We start from the raw sequence: 20,495 nt of genomic DNA on the forward strand, positions 1-20,495 counted from the left end.
GACACACCGATCCGTTTAGAGACGATTACCGTTGCTATGACGATGTCGCCGCTTTGGCAACAGATCGAAATATCACACATGCATGACATTCGTGTGAAACACTTTGTCTGGTTTGTTTGCTACACTTTCAATCTGTACAAATTATACGAATAACGTGTCACGCGAAACAATTGCAAGAAGGACGCGATCCATTTGAGATTTGACCGTGGTCGCGAACATGTTAATCCCCAGCGAGCCAGATCGCTTCGCTGCACCGTGTTTAGGTAAATTTGGCAAACGGTTCGTTCGCGATCGTGTCCGATCGTGTCCCGTGATCGATCGATCGCGAACCGCTACTGTGTATCGTTTCGACGTCGATCACCCGGTTGTCGATAGAGATTAAATAGGGCTGAGGGGCTGGCCACGCGGAACCGCATCCTTAGGTTCGAGCAAACAGAACTGCCTTCGCTCAGTTTACGGTCCTACTTGTCTACGTTTAATTAGTTAGTGTTGCCGGGCTCACTCGGTGGGACCCTCGAGCGTTACGGTTCTACCTTCGGACGATTCAATTTTCAACACCGATCGATACCTTTGGTTGGCGTTTTCTCAGAGATTCTAGCGATCAGTTGGGTTCGTCACTTAGATCTAACTTATATTGTTACCTTAATTTGTAATCAATATTTCAATATCTACCCCTTTGATTCCTCGCTTTATAGTATCGAGTGGGATAGCTGTGGAATTGAATTTCTCAAACGTAAATGTCATCCTCCTCTTTCAAGTCGAAATTAAGCATCTTCCTCTCGTAAACGTTCGAGCGTTTTAGAGTCAAACTTTAATCTATTTAATCATTAAGCATCGATGAAATGTGAAGTTCTTCTTGTTCTACATATTCATTAACCCCTTTTCCTAGACTAGTCACAGAAATTTTCAGAATTCAACAAATCTAAAAGCTACTTATCTTCGTTTCAAACGAGTGGAGTGTCAGTTGTCTATTATTAATCTTGAACTGTTAGAGCGAAGACACAAAATAAGCATCAAATTCTTTTCTTTTTCTGATAAATTATTGATGACAAAGTAATTCTATTTTCACGGTTGTGAAAGAAATCGTAGGATAAGGGGTTAAAGATAACGCAGCGTCGAACAGAGCAGTTGCCAAAGAAATCACGGTGCCAGGGGTTAAAAACCTCGACCTTTCCTCCGCACCTCCATTGCGAAAGGAACGGGTCGAACTTCCTAAAAGAGACGCGGGAACAGGAAAAATGGTTATGTCTCTTTGCGATCGTCCGTCGAAAACGCGACGAATTTTCTCGTTGGCCGGGACCCCGGCGCTAAACGGATTACCCGAAATTCCAATCGGCGCTCGAGCCGTCCCACCACGACCCGGCTCCCGCCTTAATTCTACCGAGCGAAAATATTTGTCCGCGAGCTGTCGTTCGTCGGACGCGCGTGGAATTCTCTATCCGAACGAAAAACGGCTAGCAAAAAGCGGCCGGAAAACGAGGGAGGGGCTGGGAAAATAGAAAAAACGAAACATTCGGTCGTTCCCGCGTGAAAATCAAAGGACTTTTAACGGAATTAAGATAGCGGGATGAACTTCTTTTTAAATGAAAATTGAAACGCTGCGAGACGAGAGAAAAACACGCAAAAACCGCGACAATTATGTATTAATCTTGAAAAAATTGATTGAAACTTTGCCATTGCAACGCGTGGCTGAATTCGGTGAATCGAATTCAGCGTTCAAACATTTCTGAAAATAAACCTATCGAACGAACGGTAATCGATTGAACGAAAAGTTCACCTCCATTAAAGTAGATAGTCGAACCTTCTTCCTAAAAGATATCAACCTCAATCAATTTTTATTCCCCACCATCCCAGCTTTCATTTCAAAAAGATTCTTCGCTTTGTTTCAATTCTATCAAAAGTTCTTCGACTTTCACGTATGACCTGACGCTCCCAGAATTTCACGAGCAGGATCGAACTCGTTTGTTTCGCGGGGATCAAATGAAAAAAACGCGTGCCACGAGCATGAAGGGGAAAGGATGATCGCGCTGTCTGAGGGGAAAGTGAAAAAAGGGACAATCGCCTGGCGAATAAGGCTGCGTTCACATTGTAACGAAGAGATCGTTGATCACAGAGTCGGTAGAAACTGTCTATGATAGCTTCCCATGGTGCATTTATAACGGAGCTGCGATGTTGCGTGGTTTCAGTTATTAAGTCCATATAGTAGACCGAATAAACATGTAATCGGTTAATTCATTTTTTGGCAATTAACTTTCCTGCGTCCGTTACGAAGACCACCGGGGCTAAAAAGTAACAGGCATCGACGCTTGGATCGCTGATCGTCGCTTCAGTTGCGGTGTGTGCGCAGCCTAAAACGAGCGTGGTCGAACGGCCGAGTGCGTAAAGATGGCGGCTCGTTCGGGCCTCGTTCGATTCGTTTCGCTCGCGGCCGACCGCCCCTGTCGGAGTTGAAAGGACTCGCGCGGTGAAGAGTAATTGGAGTAAATGCACGAAGAAGAGAGATCGTACGTTCCCTGAAATTCCCGGTGACGCCGCTGGACGGATTTGATCGTCGCGTTTCGCCGTCTACGCCCGTTTTATCCCTTGAGTTTGGAATTGAAATGTTCACGTCATATGCTGAACCAACCCCGGAGTTTCTATGTTTCAGCATTGATTATTCATTTTTAAATCGTGAGTTGACGTAATAGTTGAAACGTAATTGTCGTAATTCGAAAAATGGAGATCTGATGCGTTTTTGTTAAGTTATCGCGAGAACGAAAATGTGTGCTGTCGGAAATATTGCTGATATAAAGTCAACCGCGGTGTATTGGGTTCTTGGTGTTACGAATACTTCTTAGGAGACATAGATTTGTTTGTCCAACGAGATGATGCAGTAGACACGAGCAAAATATTCGCGAGCTAAGCACAACAATCGACTGACACGCGTGGTTATCTCAGTCGCACCTAGCTATCGCTTTTGTTTGCTTCCATTGTTTCGTGTTGTTGGACAGACTCTAGGGAAGGATTTTAATTTCCATTGATGTCTGTAGATTGGATAATTATCTGTCGAATAATTTTTCATTCCGTGCTGAGCGATATTTGCGATTGACGCAGGGATTGGACGAGAAAACCGACGCGACACGTGTCCTGTGACCTGTTAACCGCGTATTCACCCTCGTGAACGTGTAATGCGATTAACCCCTTTGTGTTAAGGGTATCTGTTACTAAGTGGAGACCATTTTATCGCCGTTGTTTCGCTACAATCGCGAACGAAGCAAAGAATTGTTGTATCAATTTCAAGTTTACGAAACGTGTTCGTGTTCTCATTGTGCTTCGTTTCATCGTGATTTCCGAAAGACCATCGATCTTCGAGCAAACGTTTGCGAAACAATACGCTACGGTTCACCTTCAAACGTGATAAAGATCTCACTGATAAAATAACATAACGAAACGCGAGAGTTATCGATCTCGCGCGAATAAACGAAGAAAACATCGAACGAACAACGGAGCGAACTCGGTTAACAGGTCAAGAAGAAATGCGAAAAAATGATCGGCCAGCAGCAGGGCTCGACGGTAGAACTACCGGGCAGTCGAGTCGATCAATCATTATGTCTCAATGGTAACGATGAAGCTGCATTTATCGAGATTTCGATCCACTCATATTGTAGCTTCAGCGTTGCTGTGTCAATCCCTTTACTGGCATCTCGGAAAAGCATCTGTTATCCTTTTAATAATTATTACAGACTGCGGATTTCTATGCACGGGAAAAGTTGGACAGTTTGGGAAATTTCCATTTGAAAAATATCCAAAGTATACTGCTTCCTATAAAATCTGTTAGGTAACGCGATTCCTCATCGTAATCATATTTCTGTAATTACGTTTCTAAACATATATTCAAATCAATTATACAACAACTCAGATACCACTTCTCTTAACCCTTTAACTGTGTTTTATGATTATACTCGTGAATATTCTCAATTACACAAGAAAACAGATAATTTAAAAATGAGAAAGTATAGAGTAGAACCTCCAATAACGCGATTAAAGAATTATTGAAAAATAATTATGAACCTGCAATTCTTCGTTAGAAAGTGATACGAGAACGACGTTGGTTCGATATCAAAAAATGAAATTCAACGCGAGATTTCTGAACAGAATTCTTTAACGTCTTGTCTTATCTTTCGTAACTGTGTCTGAAATCGCTGTTTTATCGTTAATAATTCAGTAGAGAAAGAAAAGTGTTCCACGCTTATTCTGTGCCTGCGTTTACTCCGTAAATTGAAGACTGGTAATAGACAAGTAATATTTCAGTTCTATTAAAAATAAATAAATAACGTTTAGATTGGTCGAATTCTACTGTACACGTCGAACACTGCTAACGGGTTAAAGAATGAACGACTTGTTTTACTCGATTGGTGTGTAGTTCCATCGTTAACGGTCTGCTGCCGTCGAAGTCGTGCGTCCGATGCGCCGGCTGGCCTGCACGCTGCACTTTTTCGAATGAATTCCGTGGAAGGGCGGACGCGTTCGATGAAAATGGCATCAGGTACATACTCGGTAGCGGAACGTATTCGCGGACGCGTGGGCCGAAGCGGCCCGTTTTTTTAACGTGAAGCGTGTCGGCGGCTTAATCCCCTTGCCGTACAATATCGCGTCGGACACTCGTGAGCAGGATCTCAAACGATACAACCCTTTGCAATTGAGAAACGAATTTAAATTGTCGCTATAACAGAAATATGAAATTTGGAGCTCCGTTCTGTATAATTCAATAATATAGGAAATATTGAAATCAAATGTCGAAATTTGATATTGGATACTAAATTTTGTATGTTAGATTCGTAAGGAAATGTTTGAGACAAATGTGATAAATATCACTCAGTTCCTTCGAATTCGAATGAAACATTCTTCTGTCATCGATAAATACTTTAGAATAAACGTAGGAATAGAATATACCTAGAATTTTTCTAATTTCTTACTAGTGGCAAAGTAATCGTATCGATCATAATTGAGAAATTCTGAACGATGTTCGTCAAATTCCAACCATCGAGTTTATTTCTTTGCAATATTTATTATAGTATAATTCAGTGGTTCCCCAGAAGGACGTCCATGTTTCGAACAATCGTAAAAAGGGGCAGACAAGGTCGGTCACTTCGATCCAGTTGGCAGTTCGAGTGTCGAGGCAAACGTGGGTGTGGGTGAAACGTGAGGTGCTGCTCTGTTTTCGGTAAATTAACAACAACAAAGTGATTCCAGCAAGCGCGGCTGTGAAAGAAATCATAGGGTAAGGGGTTAAGTGATCGCGTCGGTTCTCTACGTCGACATCTCGCGTCGACGACGACGCCGGCGAAGATCGTTCCACCGTTTTCTTCCGTCCAGCGCGCGAACGTCGGGAACACGGCAACGTCCCGGATCCCGTTTACGGTTTATCACTTCAACGCTTTGCTATTGAGTGTTCGTCTATTGTACGTCCTACTATACGTACATATATTCATATATGTATAATATACATATATATATATGTATATATATTAAATCTCTTTTGAACGATTTCTCTTATTAAAATATCTATGCTCGTGTGTATATACGTACACTATATACTTCTTTTTCTCTTTTCTCTCTCTCGTTTATACATGTGTCCGTACCGGGTGTCCCTTTCGAATGAAACAAAGTGCCACCGCAAAAAATCATACCGGAACGCAACGAAAATACCAGTGGTTCGAAACGTTTTCAATGAAAATATCCAATGGAAACGTTTCTCCAATGAATCTAGTTTTTACCGAAAGCGCGGTGCAACCCCGATTATCCGATTTACTTGTATCAACGGGAGATTTATCGAAGTATAATCTAGAAATCTGAGTTATCGGATGTATTTCACCGATCAACGCTAGAACTACCGACCGTTTGATGCGATTAACGTGTGATCCTTATAAAAATTGTAACAATAGATTTTTATCGTGTATGTTTTGGATTCTTCACCCTTTCGAGATATCGGTAATCGCGAAATAAACTGGAACGCGTTTTAATATAAATTGTACCGTATTAATTATGACGCTGCGCGCGTTACGCTGTATCAATTGAAACGTTACAGAAATTGTATTTCAATTCAGACGCGGGATCGAAAACTCCGGTGGTCACTTTCAAAAGGGACATCCCGTGTATTTCTCTGTGTGATGTTCGGCTGGCGTCACGACGACGTCGTCTCCCCGATGTTTCCACTGCTCCTATCGTATATTTCATCCCCCTACTTTCGCGCCGCTATCAAATGGAGTGCTAAGAATCGGAATTATGTAATCACGCGATGCATCCCTCGGAAAGGTGACCCTTTCCACATATTCTTACGAATCCCCGGAAGTATCCGGGACCTTCGGCGGAACCAGCTGACTCACTGGACCGTGGATTTTCATGGGTTCCCGAGGAATTTGAGAAATATCTAAAATGTCCGAAGTGCAGCGCTTCTCACGGTATTTCCTTGGAACAACTATTTTCCGTTGTGACTTCGCTTCTCCAATTATATTCGGAAACATTCGAGTTTGCACGAAGACCAACAGTTTGTGAATCACCTGTCGTTGAGAACTAGACTTCCGGAAGTTTCGGAATAATTAAATCATCCCTTGGAACTTTCTGTTCCAGATGCGAAAGTTTGATGCCACCTGGATGCCGTCCTCGAAGGGGGAGGGGTGAGTTTTTCTGCCTCGGTTACCAGAAACTCGGGAAATATTCTTTTCCCCGAACGGATGTTCAGCGACTGGTTCAATTGTGAAATACCGGTCGCCGTTGGAATGAATATAATTAAGAGATAGAATGAATAGAGTTAAGAAGGACCGAAGGTCATCGTTTTCAGAGGAGAAAATTCCCCTCGTCTCGGAATGCTTCATTTGCACCGTAATTCTTAGCAAGCCAAATTTCAAGTAGCTTCCCTCTAAAACGCGAAGTCCGTGGAACGAGCTTCCTCGGGTAATTGGCGGTTTTTTGGCCCATTTGGGAGCCATCGTTTGCAGGCAGACAGGAAAGGGTCATTTGAATGTTTTTAATTTCCCAGTGGCCGCGGTACTCGAAGTTTTTTTCGACGGCTAATTACCTATTTGCACTGTATGTGCTCCGCTGCTGCTCAACGTTTATGGTATTAAACGTTGAAACGCATAAATTTGAAGAAACTACGAGATCATTGCATTCGATGTGCATGCAAATGTCTTACGAAGTGAAATGTAAAATCTAGCATAACGAATTTGATAACATCGTTGAATTGAAGAATCTAAATGAAATAATGAGGTAATGTAACATAAGATAATAGTATAACGAAATGATATAAAATAGGAAGGTAGAAAGATTATTCTAACCTGGTCGAGGTGGATTTCGCGATTCTGATTTGCGTCTCGAGGAAATCAACGTGTCAGTCGTTAGTAGTCTATCGGTGCGTCGTGATTCATTTTTTTCAGCAGTTTTTCGTCTAGCGGATTGGTTTCGCTGTGGTTTCTTTTTAGAAGAAGAGTCGCAGACTACGGCGACAATGGCCATGCAATCTATTTGTGTTGTCCACAGCTTGTAGCGAGGGAGGCGGGATGGGCAGCTATTGTGACCGGAGTTAATGCATTCATAGCATCCCTCGACATGCACAATTGAGTCGGGTTTAATTGATGAGAGCAGAAATTGCAGCAGTCGCTTTTTATCTATGTTTCAGAGAGCTACGAAGAACGTGAAATAATTTAACCAGTGTTTCAGCCTGTTGTTTCTAATCCGATTAATTCGCCTCGCGTTTCGAAGTTTCAAAGTTCCCGAGTTTCGTCCCGATTTATTTGGAACTTTCATAAGATTCAACGTTGAATGGATCTCGCTGGAAAGTTAGTCGAATCGAATCAGATCCCGCCGAAAACGAAATTTAAATATTCTCTTTCATCTCGATTTACTTGAGAGTTTCAAAAAATCCAATCTTACACGAATCTCATGGCAGAGACAACCAAATGATAAAACAGAATAAACAAAATCGAAAAATCCCAAAATCTGCATCAATATATTCCTCTTCATCTCGATTGACTTGAGATTTCCGAGGGATTCAACCTTACATAGATCCCATCGCGAAGTTAATCAAATGAAATCAAAGAACACAATGAACAACAGAAAAATCCCAAAATTAGCATCAATATATTGTCCTCTCGATTCACTTGAAGTTTCCAAAAAATTCAATCTGATGTAAATCCCATCCTTAATCGTATACTCAAAGAATATAAGAAACAACCGAAAAATCCCAAAATTAGCATCAATATATTGTCCTCTCGATTCACTTGAAGTTTCCAAAAAATTCAATCTGATGTAAATCCCATCGTTAATCGAATACTCAAAGAACACAAGAAACAACCGAAAAATCGCAAAATCTGCATGAATATATATTTTTTCATCTCGATTCGCTTGAAGTTTCGAGAAAGTCGACATGATATAAACCCCATCGTGAATCTAATCGCTGATGTAGCTTCATCTAAGATTTTTCCCTTGGCAGGGCGGGCAACGATTCCCAAACGATCGATCCCCGGGATACAGGATAAAAGGAAGACTCTATCCAGTGTGCGTGACGTTCGTCACCGTTAACGGCCGTTACCTCGCGATTGATGGATCGTTCGAGCGCACACAGAGAGTGGCCCGCTGTCTTCCGCCGGAGCGGAACTACGCGATCCGCGTTGTAGATACCCGCGACGCTTTAACATCGGATTCGTAAAGAGTAAATGTCTCCGTCGCGTCGGCTGTGTCGCCGGGACATTGAAAGGCATCGGAAACGGATATTCGATCGACAAGCGGCGATTCCGGGGATTAACGGGGTCGCGAGGTCCGAGCGATGATCGTCCGTAAAAATCCGTCGCGTCCGTAAACGGCGTGCCATTCCGTGTTCCGTCGATAAAACGGAAGCAAAACCGTGAGCCACGCGTAACTGACATCGCCGGCAAGACGATCGGCCGGAAATTTCGGGATTAAAAGCGATCCACGGGTCTTTATGCGCGAATTATGGGAGGTTCGTGTTGGTTCGACAGTTTGCGGATGAGGACCCCTTCACAGTAGGTTCACGGTACGAGTCAATTTGACTGATATCGAATTTTACGAGCGTTACTCGACGAATCTCCGGGTCGATTTTGATTGATGCACTTATGGAAATGTGTACTTTAATCGTGTACCTTAAGCTTGCGATTTACAAGATCTAAGTGGACGAATACCGATCTTTTTATGTGCGATAGAACATAGTGTCAGTGGATGTCTGTGAGTCTAGTGTTAAAGCGTTCGATGTTGCAAGAGTTGGACTGTGTATCGAACTCCGAAATTCTGGAATGGAAGGAAATCATGAATTGAGTTGTTGAGGTTTGAATGATTGAATTATAATAAATTGATAAATATACACATTATTCGCGCGTAGAATAGAATGTTCTGAATAGGAAGGTGGAAACGTCACGCGACTGGACTTCTGAAAAGCGATCTTTTCATCCTTAGAATCTTTTCCAGATTACGCTCGACCAGGTTTATCATATTTAGATTCGCAGGTTAAAAGGATTCGAAAGGAGGAACATCTTCCAAGCGGAATCTTATGTTAACGCTTCCTTCCGCGGATATTTACGCGAATTGAAATATTCCGAGGCTAATCTGAATTTCTTTGCTCCATTGAAACCTTCTATCGTATTAAACCGTACACAATCATGGATGCTATAAATGTGTCAAATCGATTCAATGCTTCAAATAAACATGTAATCCCTTTCCATATTGCTCTAGATTAAAAGGGAATTTTCTGCCTTTAGCTTCCGTTAAAAACGTATTCCAGCCCCCGAAGGTTTCTAGATTAATTCAATAAAAATTCGTTATCCACTGAAGCGAACTGCTACTACCAATTCATTCCCAAATCAAATGTGCATTCACAGTAGAAAATTTTGTCCTCCATCTTGTCGGCAGTAAATCGTTGCACAGCGAAATAGCACGCCACGGTGTTAACGAAAAGAAATGTTTCAGACTAGATTTCACGATCGACAGGTTAAGAACATCTTGCGCACCCCAGAAAGAACGGGAAAAGCGGGGTCCACCGGAAGGGGATGGTTCCGAGGCGAACGATTCGTGGTTAGTTCGATTTTCCAGCGAAAACGGGTCAGGAACGGGGTCGACGGGCGTCTTAACCGGAAATCCGGCGTCCCGGGGATCCCCGCAAAGCCCTGTACCGTCGTTTCTCGCTTTGGATCGCGCAAGTGACCCGCGTTTATCCCGCTGATACCTTTTTTTCCCCCTTCCGCCCCGTCCGTTTCCCCTGCCTGCAAACGATTTCGAGGTCGCGCCCGATTGATTCGTCCCCCGTGAAAAACGGTCCCCGTACGTTCCCCGACTGTCTCCCACGGGAATTTCCTCTCGACTTCAATTTCCTCCGCGCAATGCCCGCCACCTTTCGCGCGGAACCCTCTTAGAGGGTGGCCGGCGGGCGGACTACACGCGTGCACCGCGTCCGGAATGATTAACCCTTTGTGGACGAGGATTTTTAGAGGCATTAAAAGATCTCACTCGGGAAAATTGTAGAGTGGACTTCTGAAGTAAATTTATTCGGATGGGTTAAGTCTCCGCGAGTGAGGATTTTCAGGGGCATTCAAAGATTTCATTGTAGCAAACCGTACGGTGTATCTTTGAAATGAATTTGTTTGGAAGGGTTGTCTCTGCGGGTGAGGATTTTGCGGACATTGAAACATTTTGTTAGGATACTATAGGGTGTTTCTAAGTTTTTGGAATTTCCTTTGGGAGGATCATCTTTGGCTGAGGGTGTTTTAGAGGTGTTAGAACAGTTTGTTGTAGGAAACTATAGGGTGGTTTTTTGATATAAATTTATCCTCTGTTTAAAATCTCGTGTACCTTGGAATCCTCGAAATATTTTCTATTGATTTTACTGAATTCGTTTCTGCGTTCGGTAAGCTAGATACTGAACTCTTGAATTTTGAAGGATAAAAAAGGAGCTATCGATTTGAGTCGATTGAGTCTAAAACTGAATGAATTAGACGTCGATCTTTCGAATACTAAGTATAAAAAACTGTCGAATCACTGATATATTAGTGTTTACACAATCAAATTCTGTGATAGCAACCCTCGGTTCTAAATCTCCAAACCTGACGCACCCAATAAGGCGACATTCCTCCCCAAAGGGTTGAAAAGTCGATTCGAACGCTGCCAGCCGTGAATAACGCTAGGTTTCCGCCCTTCCGTTTCGCTGGATGTGCGAGGAATCTTCGGCGATTCTTCGGAAGAACAGGTATTAGACAATAGGAGTTAAAACGGACGAAGAACGGTGGCCGGCACGCGTGAATGCAACGGAATTCCTCGGCGAGGATCGGTCCCGTTCTCTTCGACGCGTGCTGGACGAATTCGGGAGGATAATGCTGTTGGGAGTCCTGCCAACTCTAAATAATACGATCGTCCTTCTTGCCGAGTTCTTCCGTTTTCCTTCTGGAGTTCGCTTTTCCCCTCGGTGGCGTCGATTGCCCTGGAACCGTTCGACTTAATCGAGGATTAGTCGATTGAACAACTAAGACTCCGAGACTGAGCACTCGCTCTCGATCGTTCGAGAAACAGTGTCTGCTAAATTGGAGACAATCTAGATATTCGAAATTCAGATATTCAATTCGATTTTCGATTTACATTTAAATTTATATTTAAAATCAAATGCGTAAATCCCGATATTAACCCTTTGCACTCGAAAGTTTTTCACTGGAAATATTCAACATTTTTGACACTGTTTGAAACTAATTCAACGATAATTCACAGATAAATTAAGCGACAAAGTAATTTTATTTAAATATTTCCTACAGCAGTACAAAGTTTCATTTAAAATACTAAATATTCAATTTTATACTTTTGCTGTATGAAATCAAGCGGTGACTGAGGGTCACCTCTCGAGTGCAAAGGGTTAATAAAGATGTCAAAGATTCTAACTTTAATATCGGTAGATATCAAAGATACTAAAATATCAATAAAGAATTTCTCTCGACCCTTTCCTAGATTTGAGAATCATCTCGAGGAACTATCATTTCTATTTAAACAATCTTTCTCCAGTTTTCCGATACACTTGTAATCTAAACCAACAAATCAAGCTTTCCAATTGTTCCTTCCAAAGTTTTCCTGCACAGTGCTTCGGGAGTATATTTAGCACCAGAAGGGTTGAACACCAGGAATATCTTCGATATTTTGTACCTAGTTCGAAGGATCACCTAGGTCCTAGATCTTTAGGGTTAATCGACTCCAGAAGTCGAGAGGAGATCCACCGATCCCCTGATCCTTGGGGCTCAGCCGAAAACAATGGAGAGAACTACTCGATGATGGTCTACAACCTTTGCAGTGTCGGTGGGGTCGGTTGGCTGTTGCCAATCGCGGGATTCATCGAATTCTGTGGTTCTCACTGAGAACATTTTTACGCGGCGACGCATACCGTGACTCTCTTCAACATCGAATCGGTTGGATTGGGTAACATCGTCGCGCGTTGCTGTGGTTGGGATAGAGCATCGGTCGATCAACCCTTACGCTGCTGTAATCACTTCTTTGGGCAGTTGCGGTTTTCGAGAGAAATATTAGACTGTAGAATATAGAAGTTGAAACTATGAATATTTTTCTATTCGTTGCGGTATCCAATTTCGAGAATCGTTACACTTTGAAAATAGCGTTACAGTTCGGAAAGAGAAATTGATTTTTAAAGTAGAAAATCTTTGTAAACGATAATGTAGATTAGACAATTGACTGAACGTGATTTTGTAATTAGTTAATGGATACAGCAGAAGAATATTTCATTTCGAAAGAACGTTGAACTCGTTTATTTTACAACCTAATGTTATTTAAAGCTCATTCAAGACTCGGATACCGAATGTTCACGTAAATTCGATGTTTCGCGGCGTAAGGGTTCTGATTATGAGACCGATATTCCTTGTTTCAGTGGCAACGAGAGTTGTCTCCTTTTTGCAGTGTTGCACGCGCACAACGTGCGTCCTAGAATTTCCCTAACGACTTTTGATAAGCGCGACCCTCGATCAAAGGCAGTGTACACCGATGAGAACCTAGACGTTCGAGCGAAGGCCGCCTGCAACGGTTGCGAGTCGTGATCCTAATTAATTATGTTCATTGGGCTATCCTAACGATCCTTCAACAAACAACAAAAGCGTCGCGCCGCGATTCGATGGATGACCGAGTCGACGAACTTCTCAAGTTAAACGTTTTTGAGTTGTTCAATTTTCAAACTTCCGAACTTTCAAATTTTCCGATCAGATTTTCAAACTTTCATACGTTCACACTTTCAACCTTTGAAATTTGTATACTTTCAACATGTCAAGGTTTCACATTTTCTAATTTTCACTGGTTCAACCTATCAAAATTTCATATTTTCAAATTTTTACGCTTTCAACCATCCTAGTTTTGAAATTTTCGAATTTCGACATTTTCAATCTTTTAAATTCTCTGTTTCAACCTTGCAAATTTTGGTTCATCTTCAATCAAAGCTTCACATTTTCAAATTTTTATAGGTTCAACATTTCAAATTTTCGTATTTCCAAATTTTCACACTCCCAAGCTTCCAAGTTTAAAAATTTTCGAATTGTCACACTTTCAAACTTTCAATCTTTCGATCTTTCAAATTTCACTTACGAACTCCCAATTAAAGAATAAGTAAATTCCCCGTCGAAAGCAACGATCTCACCCCCGATTAAACTTCCCCATCCCTCTCCGCATAAACCTCGTTCATAAAACTCCTGGATCCCTTTTTACGACCCAGTATTCACAAAACAAGATTCCCTTTCTCGGAACTACTTGGAAAGCGATTCAAAGGAATCCCCGCGGACTGATTTTTACGATGCCCGATCTCTTTTTCAATTCTCCGTCTCCGTGAAAAAATTCCAGCGTCGATTGCACATTTCCCGTCGACTCGTTCACTGTTCGAAACTCGCGGCGCTCGGACTTTGCGATGCAAATATCGACGCGATCCGATGAAATTCGGCCTTGCCCGGCTCCTTTTCCGACAACGCATGGTCGCCGCATCGCGGAAAACCATCGAAGAGCCACGACAAAGCCCATGGAAAAGATCGGCCCCTAATTGAGCCGTTCATTTGTCGAATCGATGAAGTCCACCGAACGAGAACTAGAAAAATCATCGTTTAATCGATCTTAAGAACAACCTATTAATTCGATCAAAATTATTTAGTAGATACTATTCGTTACATCCTCTGACTCGAATCATTACCTAAATTACAATATAACAAACAATACGACACGATCGATGAAGCGACGAAACATTGTACACGCTTCAAATTTCTCGCGTTCAATTATGAATTCCAATCACTCTGGCTTCTAAAACAAATTGAAATTCGTATACCACCTGAAGAGGTCATCGTTCGAAAAACTTCGACTTCGCAGAACAAAAACAATCCAGTGACTGAATATCAACTCATTTAATCTACGAAAATCACTAATCGAATTCATGAAAAATCTAACAAAGATTCTGAACGTGAACTCGATCGATCGCTGTGAACAGCTCAACCGGTAAATACACGTTTATAGAAAATGAACATCGTTCGCTACTAAAATACCATAGAAACCTGTGTTCCTCGTGTGACTGAATAAACAATACGCTATTTATGTGTGTTCATGTGTTCGTGTACGCGTCTACATACGTGTCACATGTACGTTAACACAATATATATATATATATATTTATATATCTTCTATACATATATCAATATATTAATATATTTTATATATTACATTAATACTTAACCGTTTGGATGCTAAACAACTTTTGTGGATATTCACCAAAAATGCGGAAGTGATCGAGTCTATGCAAAGAAATAAGAGTAGTTATCCAATGAGATCACAAATGTAGTGTTATTGCAAAAAAAATATCAAAAAATATATTCAAATAAATGTACGATTTATTTCTTGAAAAACATAGTAAGAAAATTATAATTTCGGCACAACGCGAGAGCGCTATAGCTCCTCAGCACTCAAACGGTTAATAACGACGCAATATATATATCAATATATCAGTATATTTATATTCAGATTTCACTCGGTAACCGCCGTGAACGTACGAGGCACGGCTCCCAAGACTAGATCGCGTTTTAACCCCTTATCTACTTGATTCCTCCGGTAACTCGTGTACCCGTTGGATTAACGTTAAGGCAAACTCACTGTTCTTCCTCACACGTTTCTCTCGTTTTTCCGTTCGTCGTCGTCGTCGTCATCATCCTCTTCGTCCTTTCCCTCTTCGATTTCTCCCTCCGTGATTTCGCCCCGTAAGTCGCTCGATATATTCATACTCGGAACACTCAGGCACTCGTTTTCGTTCGTTCGCTCGTTCGCACGTTCGCTCGCTCGCTCGCTCGCTCACAGAGATTGTTCATTGTACACGCAGTCACGCACTCGCACACTGTCCTCACGCGATCCCGTTCGTTGTTGATTCGTCCCGGATACGGGGGATGGGGGTGGAAGCTAACAGCGGCGGAACGTGCTTCCGGCGCGGGGGCGGAGGGTCCGTTCGCTCGGCGGGAATCGCACCCCTTCGATTCCGCTTCCCTTTCGTCCTGGAATCAAAGCGTTCGTTCGTTAGATTAATCAGTGTTTCTTTGTGCTCCCCCTTTCTTTCGGGCAACGGCACGTTGAATTTACGACAGCCTTTCAATGAATGATGGTCTCATATGGAATTAGTGTTACGTGAAATGTTGGTGGCGATCGATATTATAGTGTACGATGATATTAACGGTGTGTCGTCGACACTAGATTTACTGACATTTAGTGTACAGTTTGTTCTGTTAGAAAAATTGTTAATAATAATAATAATTTCGATCTTAGATGTTAGAGGCTTAAGGGTAGAGAATTAGGATACGATTACCAATGCTTGTAAAATTCAGTATGAGTCAGATTGACTCGTTTCGTATATCTAGTGTTAATATAATATCGTTACTATATAATTAGGATTCAGATGGTGTTGATATTATTATTAGTATAATTATTAGTATAATATTATTAGTATATTAGTGTCTAACTAATCCACATTTCATGAAAGCTTATCCTCTCGAGACCTCAGAAACAGAAATTGAGCTACTATTATTCTAAATTAAACATCATTGACCTTTTAACGTAGTCATCATATAATACCACATAGTTTCATTAACTGTTCTTCACATTCCACTATTAATATCTCGAGATCTTATCAATATTCTCCAGATAAAAGATATCAATGCTCATCTTCCATTGACAGTATCATTTACTTTTGTTACCAAGCTCGTGCGAAATGTTTCTATCAGCAGTTTAGAAGAAAACGCAAAAAGTTGTCCACTGCACTTTATATACAAATTTACTTTCAAGATAATATATTGGTAATAACAAAATAGTTTCTTGCTTCGATCCATGTTTATTAAACTAATCCCGAAATCTTCATCACGAGTCTCACTCGTCAAACTTGACTCCTACGAGCAACGAACTCCATCTTTGCCAAGTGTGAGTCAAGTTGAATTGTTTCTATTCAGAATTCCCGCGTTAAACGGAACGTGAAAATGTAATATGCATTTCTACGAGGGAATCGTAGACAAAAACTATTTTTCCCGGTGTTGACGAGCGGCGCGGCGCGGCGCGATGCGGCGCCGCTATATTTAAGTCCGCCGCAGGCAGGAGACAACGACGCGAATAGCTCGAAATTTTTCGGCGCGACCGGCTCGTTAGCGACCGGCTGAAAACCGTGGGCCACGCGTTCCAGCGGCTGCGAAAATAGCGGCGCGAATATAGGACATCGCCCGTTGTCCCGACACACCTTCCTGCGAGCCATTAAAACTCCGCCGCCCCTGTTGGACTCGTTCTTTCAGCGTTCTAACGCGGAAACTTTGAAAATTCGAAAGAAATTGCTCCATGTTCCATGCACCTGCACATTTAAGTTCACTTTGGAAGTGAAACTTACGGGACGCTTTTATTTTCGGGCTCGTTTAACGCTAGACGCCGCGAGCTTCTTGGCCAGCGGACTTAGAGGATCGGCTTACAAGCATTCTAGAGCCTGAGGTGAAGCCGTTGGCAATTAGAGGATTCGAAGAGTCTTTGTTTCTTTTTGCGAGGCAGTCGATAGTCTAGATCTAGCAGTTTCAAACTGTCACGTGAAGAAGCAGTAGATATTATAGTAATAAATAACAAATATTGAATATTCTTTGGATCTTGGAGATACTGAAGCTATGACGATTGAGGTAAACAGGATATAAGATACATAAGTATTTTAGGGAACTACCAAGTTGGTTAGAATGGTTCATTTAACGTTCTTTGAAGAAGCAATAGATATTACAGTAATAAATAATAAATATTGAATATTCTCTGGATCTCGGAGATACTGAAGCTATGACGATTGAAATAGCAGGTCGTAAGATACATAAGTATTTTAGGGAACTACCAAGTTGGTTAGAATGGTTCATTAGACATTCTTTGTTCCACAATTATCGAAATTGTAAAGATGTTTCTTGCAAACGGTGAGTCATTCATAGAGTAATCGAAGTAGCCCCTAGAAAGCTACATTCGAATTTTCTGTGAGAAGTTACGTATAAGTTGACACTAGAACTACCAGATGGCTCAAACTGACCAATTCCTAATTTCTTCTTTTAGAATGACTGCAAAGGTACAGATACTTCTGTATCACATTAGACAGTGTTGGCTCATTAGACGGTGTGTAGCATCAAATATGTGGCTCGTCAAGTGGTTTGGTAATTAGAGAACATTGCCACATAGTTGAGAATTAATTTACTTATTGATCATTTCAATATTTTTATCAATTTTGAGAATTTAGTCACCAAATGGGAAAGAGTGGAAATTACAGCGCCGGTGTGAACGTGTTAAAGAAGTTGATGTAGCAATACCTGAACTGAAATCTTAACACGTTCAATGCCATGGGGGTCACCGGTGAAACGATGATTATACGAAAACATTTCTATATTACAAATAATGCTACATAATACATTCAGCTAGATGAACGTGGAATAGTAATGCAGTTCGATCAAATGATTTAATATCATATTTTTTCCGTTCTACGTATTTTCCTCTATGAAACCGTGCGTTGTTCAACGTGTTGACCCTTTGCACTCGGAAGTATACCGCTGGATGTATTTAACATTTTCTAACTAGACAAAGACGATGTTTTCTTAAACGAACTCAAAGAGACATCACAAGTGAATTGAGAAACAAAGCTTTTTCATCCCAATATTTCACACACCGATGCATTATACATAGTTCAATATTAACCCTTCCAAAGGTTCCTCTCAGTCACTCGATTGGTGCATCAAAATTGTAAAATTCCGTATTTAACATTAAGTCGTGAATAGATTCCACGTTAAGTTAGTTTAAAGAACTGTCATCTACATCTCATCGAAATAAATTGAATATTTCTAGTGACAAATCTTCAGAGTGCAAAGGGTTAAATATCAAATTTTATAGTTTCACTGCATCAAATCAGACTGAGAGTCACCTCTCGAGTGCATAGGGTTAATAAATTCACGCTTGTATCTTTCACGAAGAAATGTAAGACGGTTCGAGTGCTAGTTCTAGTGTTAATTACTCGGTGGCTCCGATATCGAACTGTAACAGAAATTAGAATTATTTGTACTTGCCGAGAGAACGTTTCGTTGAGCACACGCCTTGGCGGACGCAAAGAGTTAAGATATACGCGCAGCAGCGGGTAGGCCGACGTTTCGCGCCTCTCGGGCTCCTTAGAAGCCCTCGATCACGCCGTAGGCCTCCAGGGTCGACATCACGAGGTAGAACACCCACAGGAAAAAAAGGATGCTGGATGTAACTATCTTCGGTACAAAAGGCCCGCCCAGCTCACCGCCGATGCTCTTCGTCCGCCTCAGCAGCAGCACCAGGATCACCAGGCAGGCTTCCGTGCAGAACAGCGTCACGGAGAACGCCAGGCTGCGGCAACAGACAATTGCATCTGATTATCGTTTCTCTCGCCACTTGGACAATCCTCTGCATGCAGCAATTTTAACCCTTTGCGGACGGACGTCGACGTTTCGACAGGATGAGATTCCCATGTTTCGAAGATCAAGTCGCGAGCAGATGATCGAATTACTCGAACAGCAAGAGATCAGTACGCAGCTTCCCCTTTTTTATTATTTAAGCAATCGATGTATAATTTAGCTTCATCTGCTGGAGGTTATTCGTATTCCAAGGAATCTTCGTCCGCGAAAGGTTAACTTATAATCAATTGCCGTATAGAAATTAGCGGAATAGTCTTAGAGTGGATGAAGGATTTAGGTATTTAGGCTTAAATTAATTTAGCCCTTTGAGGACGAATGTCGACAGTTTGCCGAGATCGATGTTCGTATTCGCAACGCTGAGTCGCAAACGAATGATTTAATTACTGAAACAGCAGATCAGTACGTAGTTTCGCTTTTCCAATTATCTAAGCAGTCGATGTATAATTTGGCTTTACCTGCTGACGGTTTTCTATATTTCGAAGAATCTGCGAACGAATGTCGACATTTTGGATGAAATGTTCGGATTTGAAACATGATGATTGATTGCTTAAGCGATTGATGTATAGTTTAGCTTCATCTGCCAAAGGCTCAGTGTATTTCAAAGATTCTTCGTCCGCAAAGGGTTGATCAGTTAATAGTCTTAGAGTAGACGAAGGCTGAATGCAGAGAATTTTTGGAAAATTTGCAGCAGTCATTGGATCGGGTTTATTAGTATTATATCAAACGTCTACCGATCTGTTTCATATCTAGGTTTGTCTGGAACGTCTACGTTATCAGTAACAGTTTATTAAACAAGAGGAAACTTAATCTTTGTCACAGATCAGAACTTAATCTCTGAAAGTTAAGTATTAACCCTTTGCACTCGAAAGGTGACTCTCAGTCACCGCTTGATTTGATACAGCAAAACCATGAAGTTGAATATTCGGTATTTTAAATTAAAATTATATCTTGCAATGTGAACTATTTAAATAAAATAGCTTCGTTGCTTAATTTATCTGTTATCGTTAAATTAATGTCGTTCAGACAATGTCGTCTGTATCTCATCAGAAAATGTCCGAATATTTCTATTGAGACACTTCCGAGTGCAAAGGGTTAACGCTTCACACTCGAAAATTTTCCACTAGAAATATTCAACGTTTTCTGATAAGATATAGGCGACGTTCTCCGAAGGCAATAAGAAAACTTACATAAATCAAGAAACGAATCTACTTTATTCCAATATTTCACGTATGCATTATACAAAGCTTAATATCATGAGCTTATAATTTCAGTACATCGAATCGAGTGATGAGAGTCACTTCCATAGTGCAAAGGGTGAACGCAAGGAGAACAAAGCAAGATTTCTCCTATAAAGTGAGATTTGTACAGCTAGTCTGAATGTAAAAGTATGTCTAGAGCGTTACGGGTCAGGCGAACTATCCCAAAGGTCAGCGAATCATCAAACAAATCCGTCGATCTCTGCACTTGGGACTCGTTGCACGATTATCTTCGGCAGTTCATAAACATGGCACGATTATTCGGTATCTGGAGCAT

At 41.4% G+C, this 20,495-nt stretch overlaps 1 protein-coding gene and 1 long non-coding RNA gene across 5 annotated transcripts in view; one reads left to right on the plus strand and one right to left on the minus strand.

Moving 5' to 3' along the window:
• LOC116427458 (uncharacterized) overlaps positions 1 to 20,495 on the plus strand; it is a 267,123-nt gene that overhangs the window by 24,486 nt on the left and 222,142 nt on the right. The window contains exon 2 of one of the 2 annotated variants that reach the window (XR_012999112.1): positions 6,610 to 6,656. The exons of the other annotated variant lie outside the window; for it this stretch is intronic. This is a non-coding gene — a long non-coding RNA (uncharacterized LOC116427458). The remainder of the gene's footprint in view (positions 1 to 6,609; positions 6,657 to 20,495) is intronic. 2 annotated transcript variants of the gene reach the window in all.
• Calx (sodium/calcium exchanger 3) overlaps positions 14,140 to 20,495 on the minus strand; it is a 241,357-nt gene continuing 235,001 nt past the window's right edge. For all 3 annotated transcript variants that reach the window (XM_076369801.1, XM_031977811.2, XM_031977812.2), the window contains 2 exons: positions 18,591 to 18,894; positions 14,140 to 15,536 (listed from right to left, as the gene is read on the minus strand). In XM_076369801.1, coding sequence (XP_076225916.1) covers positions 18,690 to 18,894 — 205 coding nt within the window. In that variant the 3' untranslated portion in view covers positions 14,140 to 15,536; positions 18,591 to 18,689. The remainder of the gene's footprint in view (positions 15,537 to 18,590; positions 18,895 to 20,495) is intronic.

This window comes from Nomia melanderi, chromosome 8 (genome assembly GCF_051020985.1).
Source record: "Nomia melanderi isolate GNS246 chromosome 8, iyNomMela1, whole genome shotgun sequence".
In the NCBI taxonomy this organism is placed as follows: Eukaryota; Metazoa; Arthropoda; class Insecta; order Hymenoptera; family Halictidae; genus Nomia; species Nomia melanderi.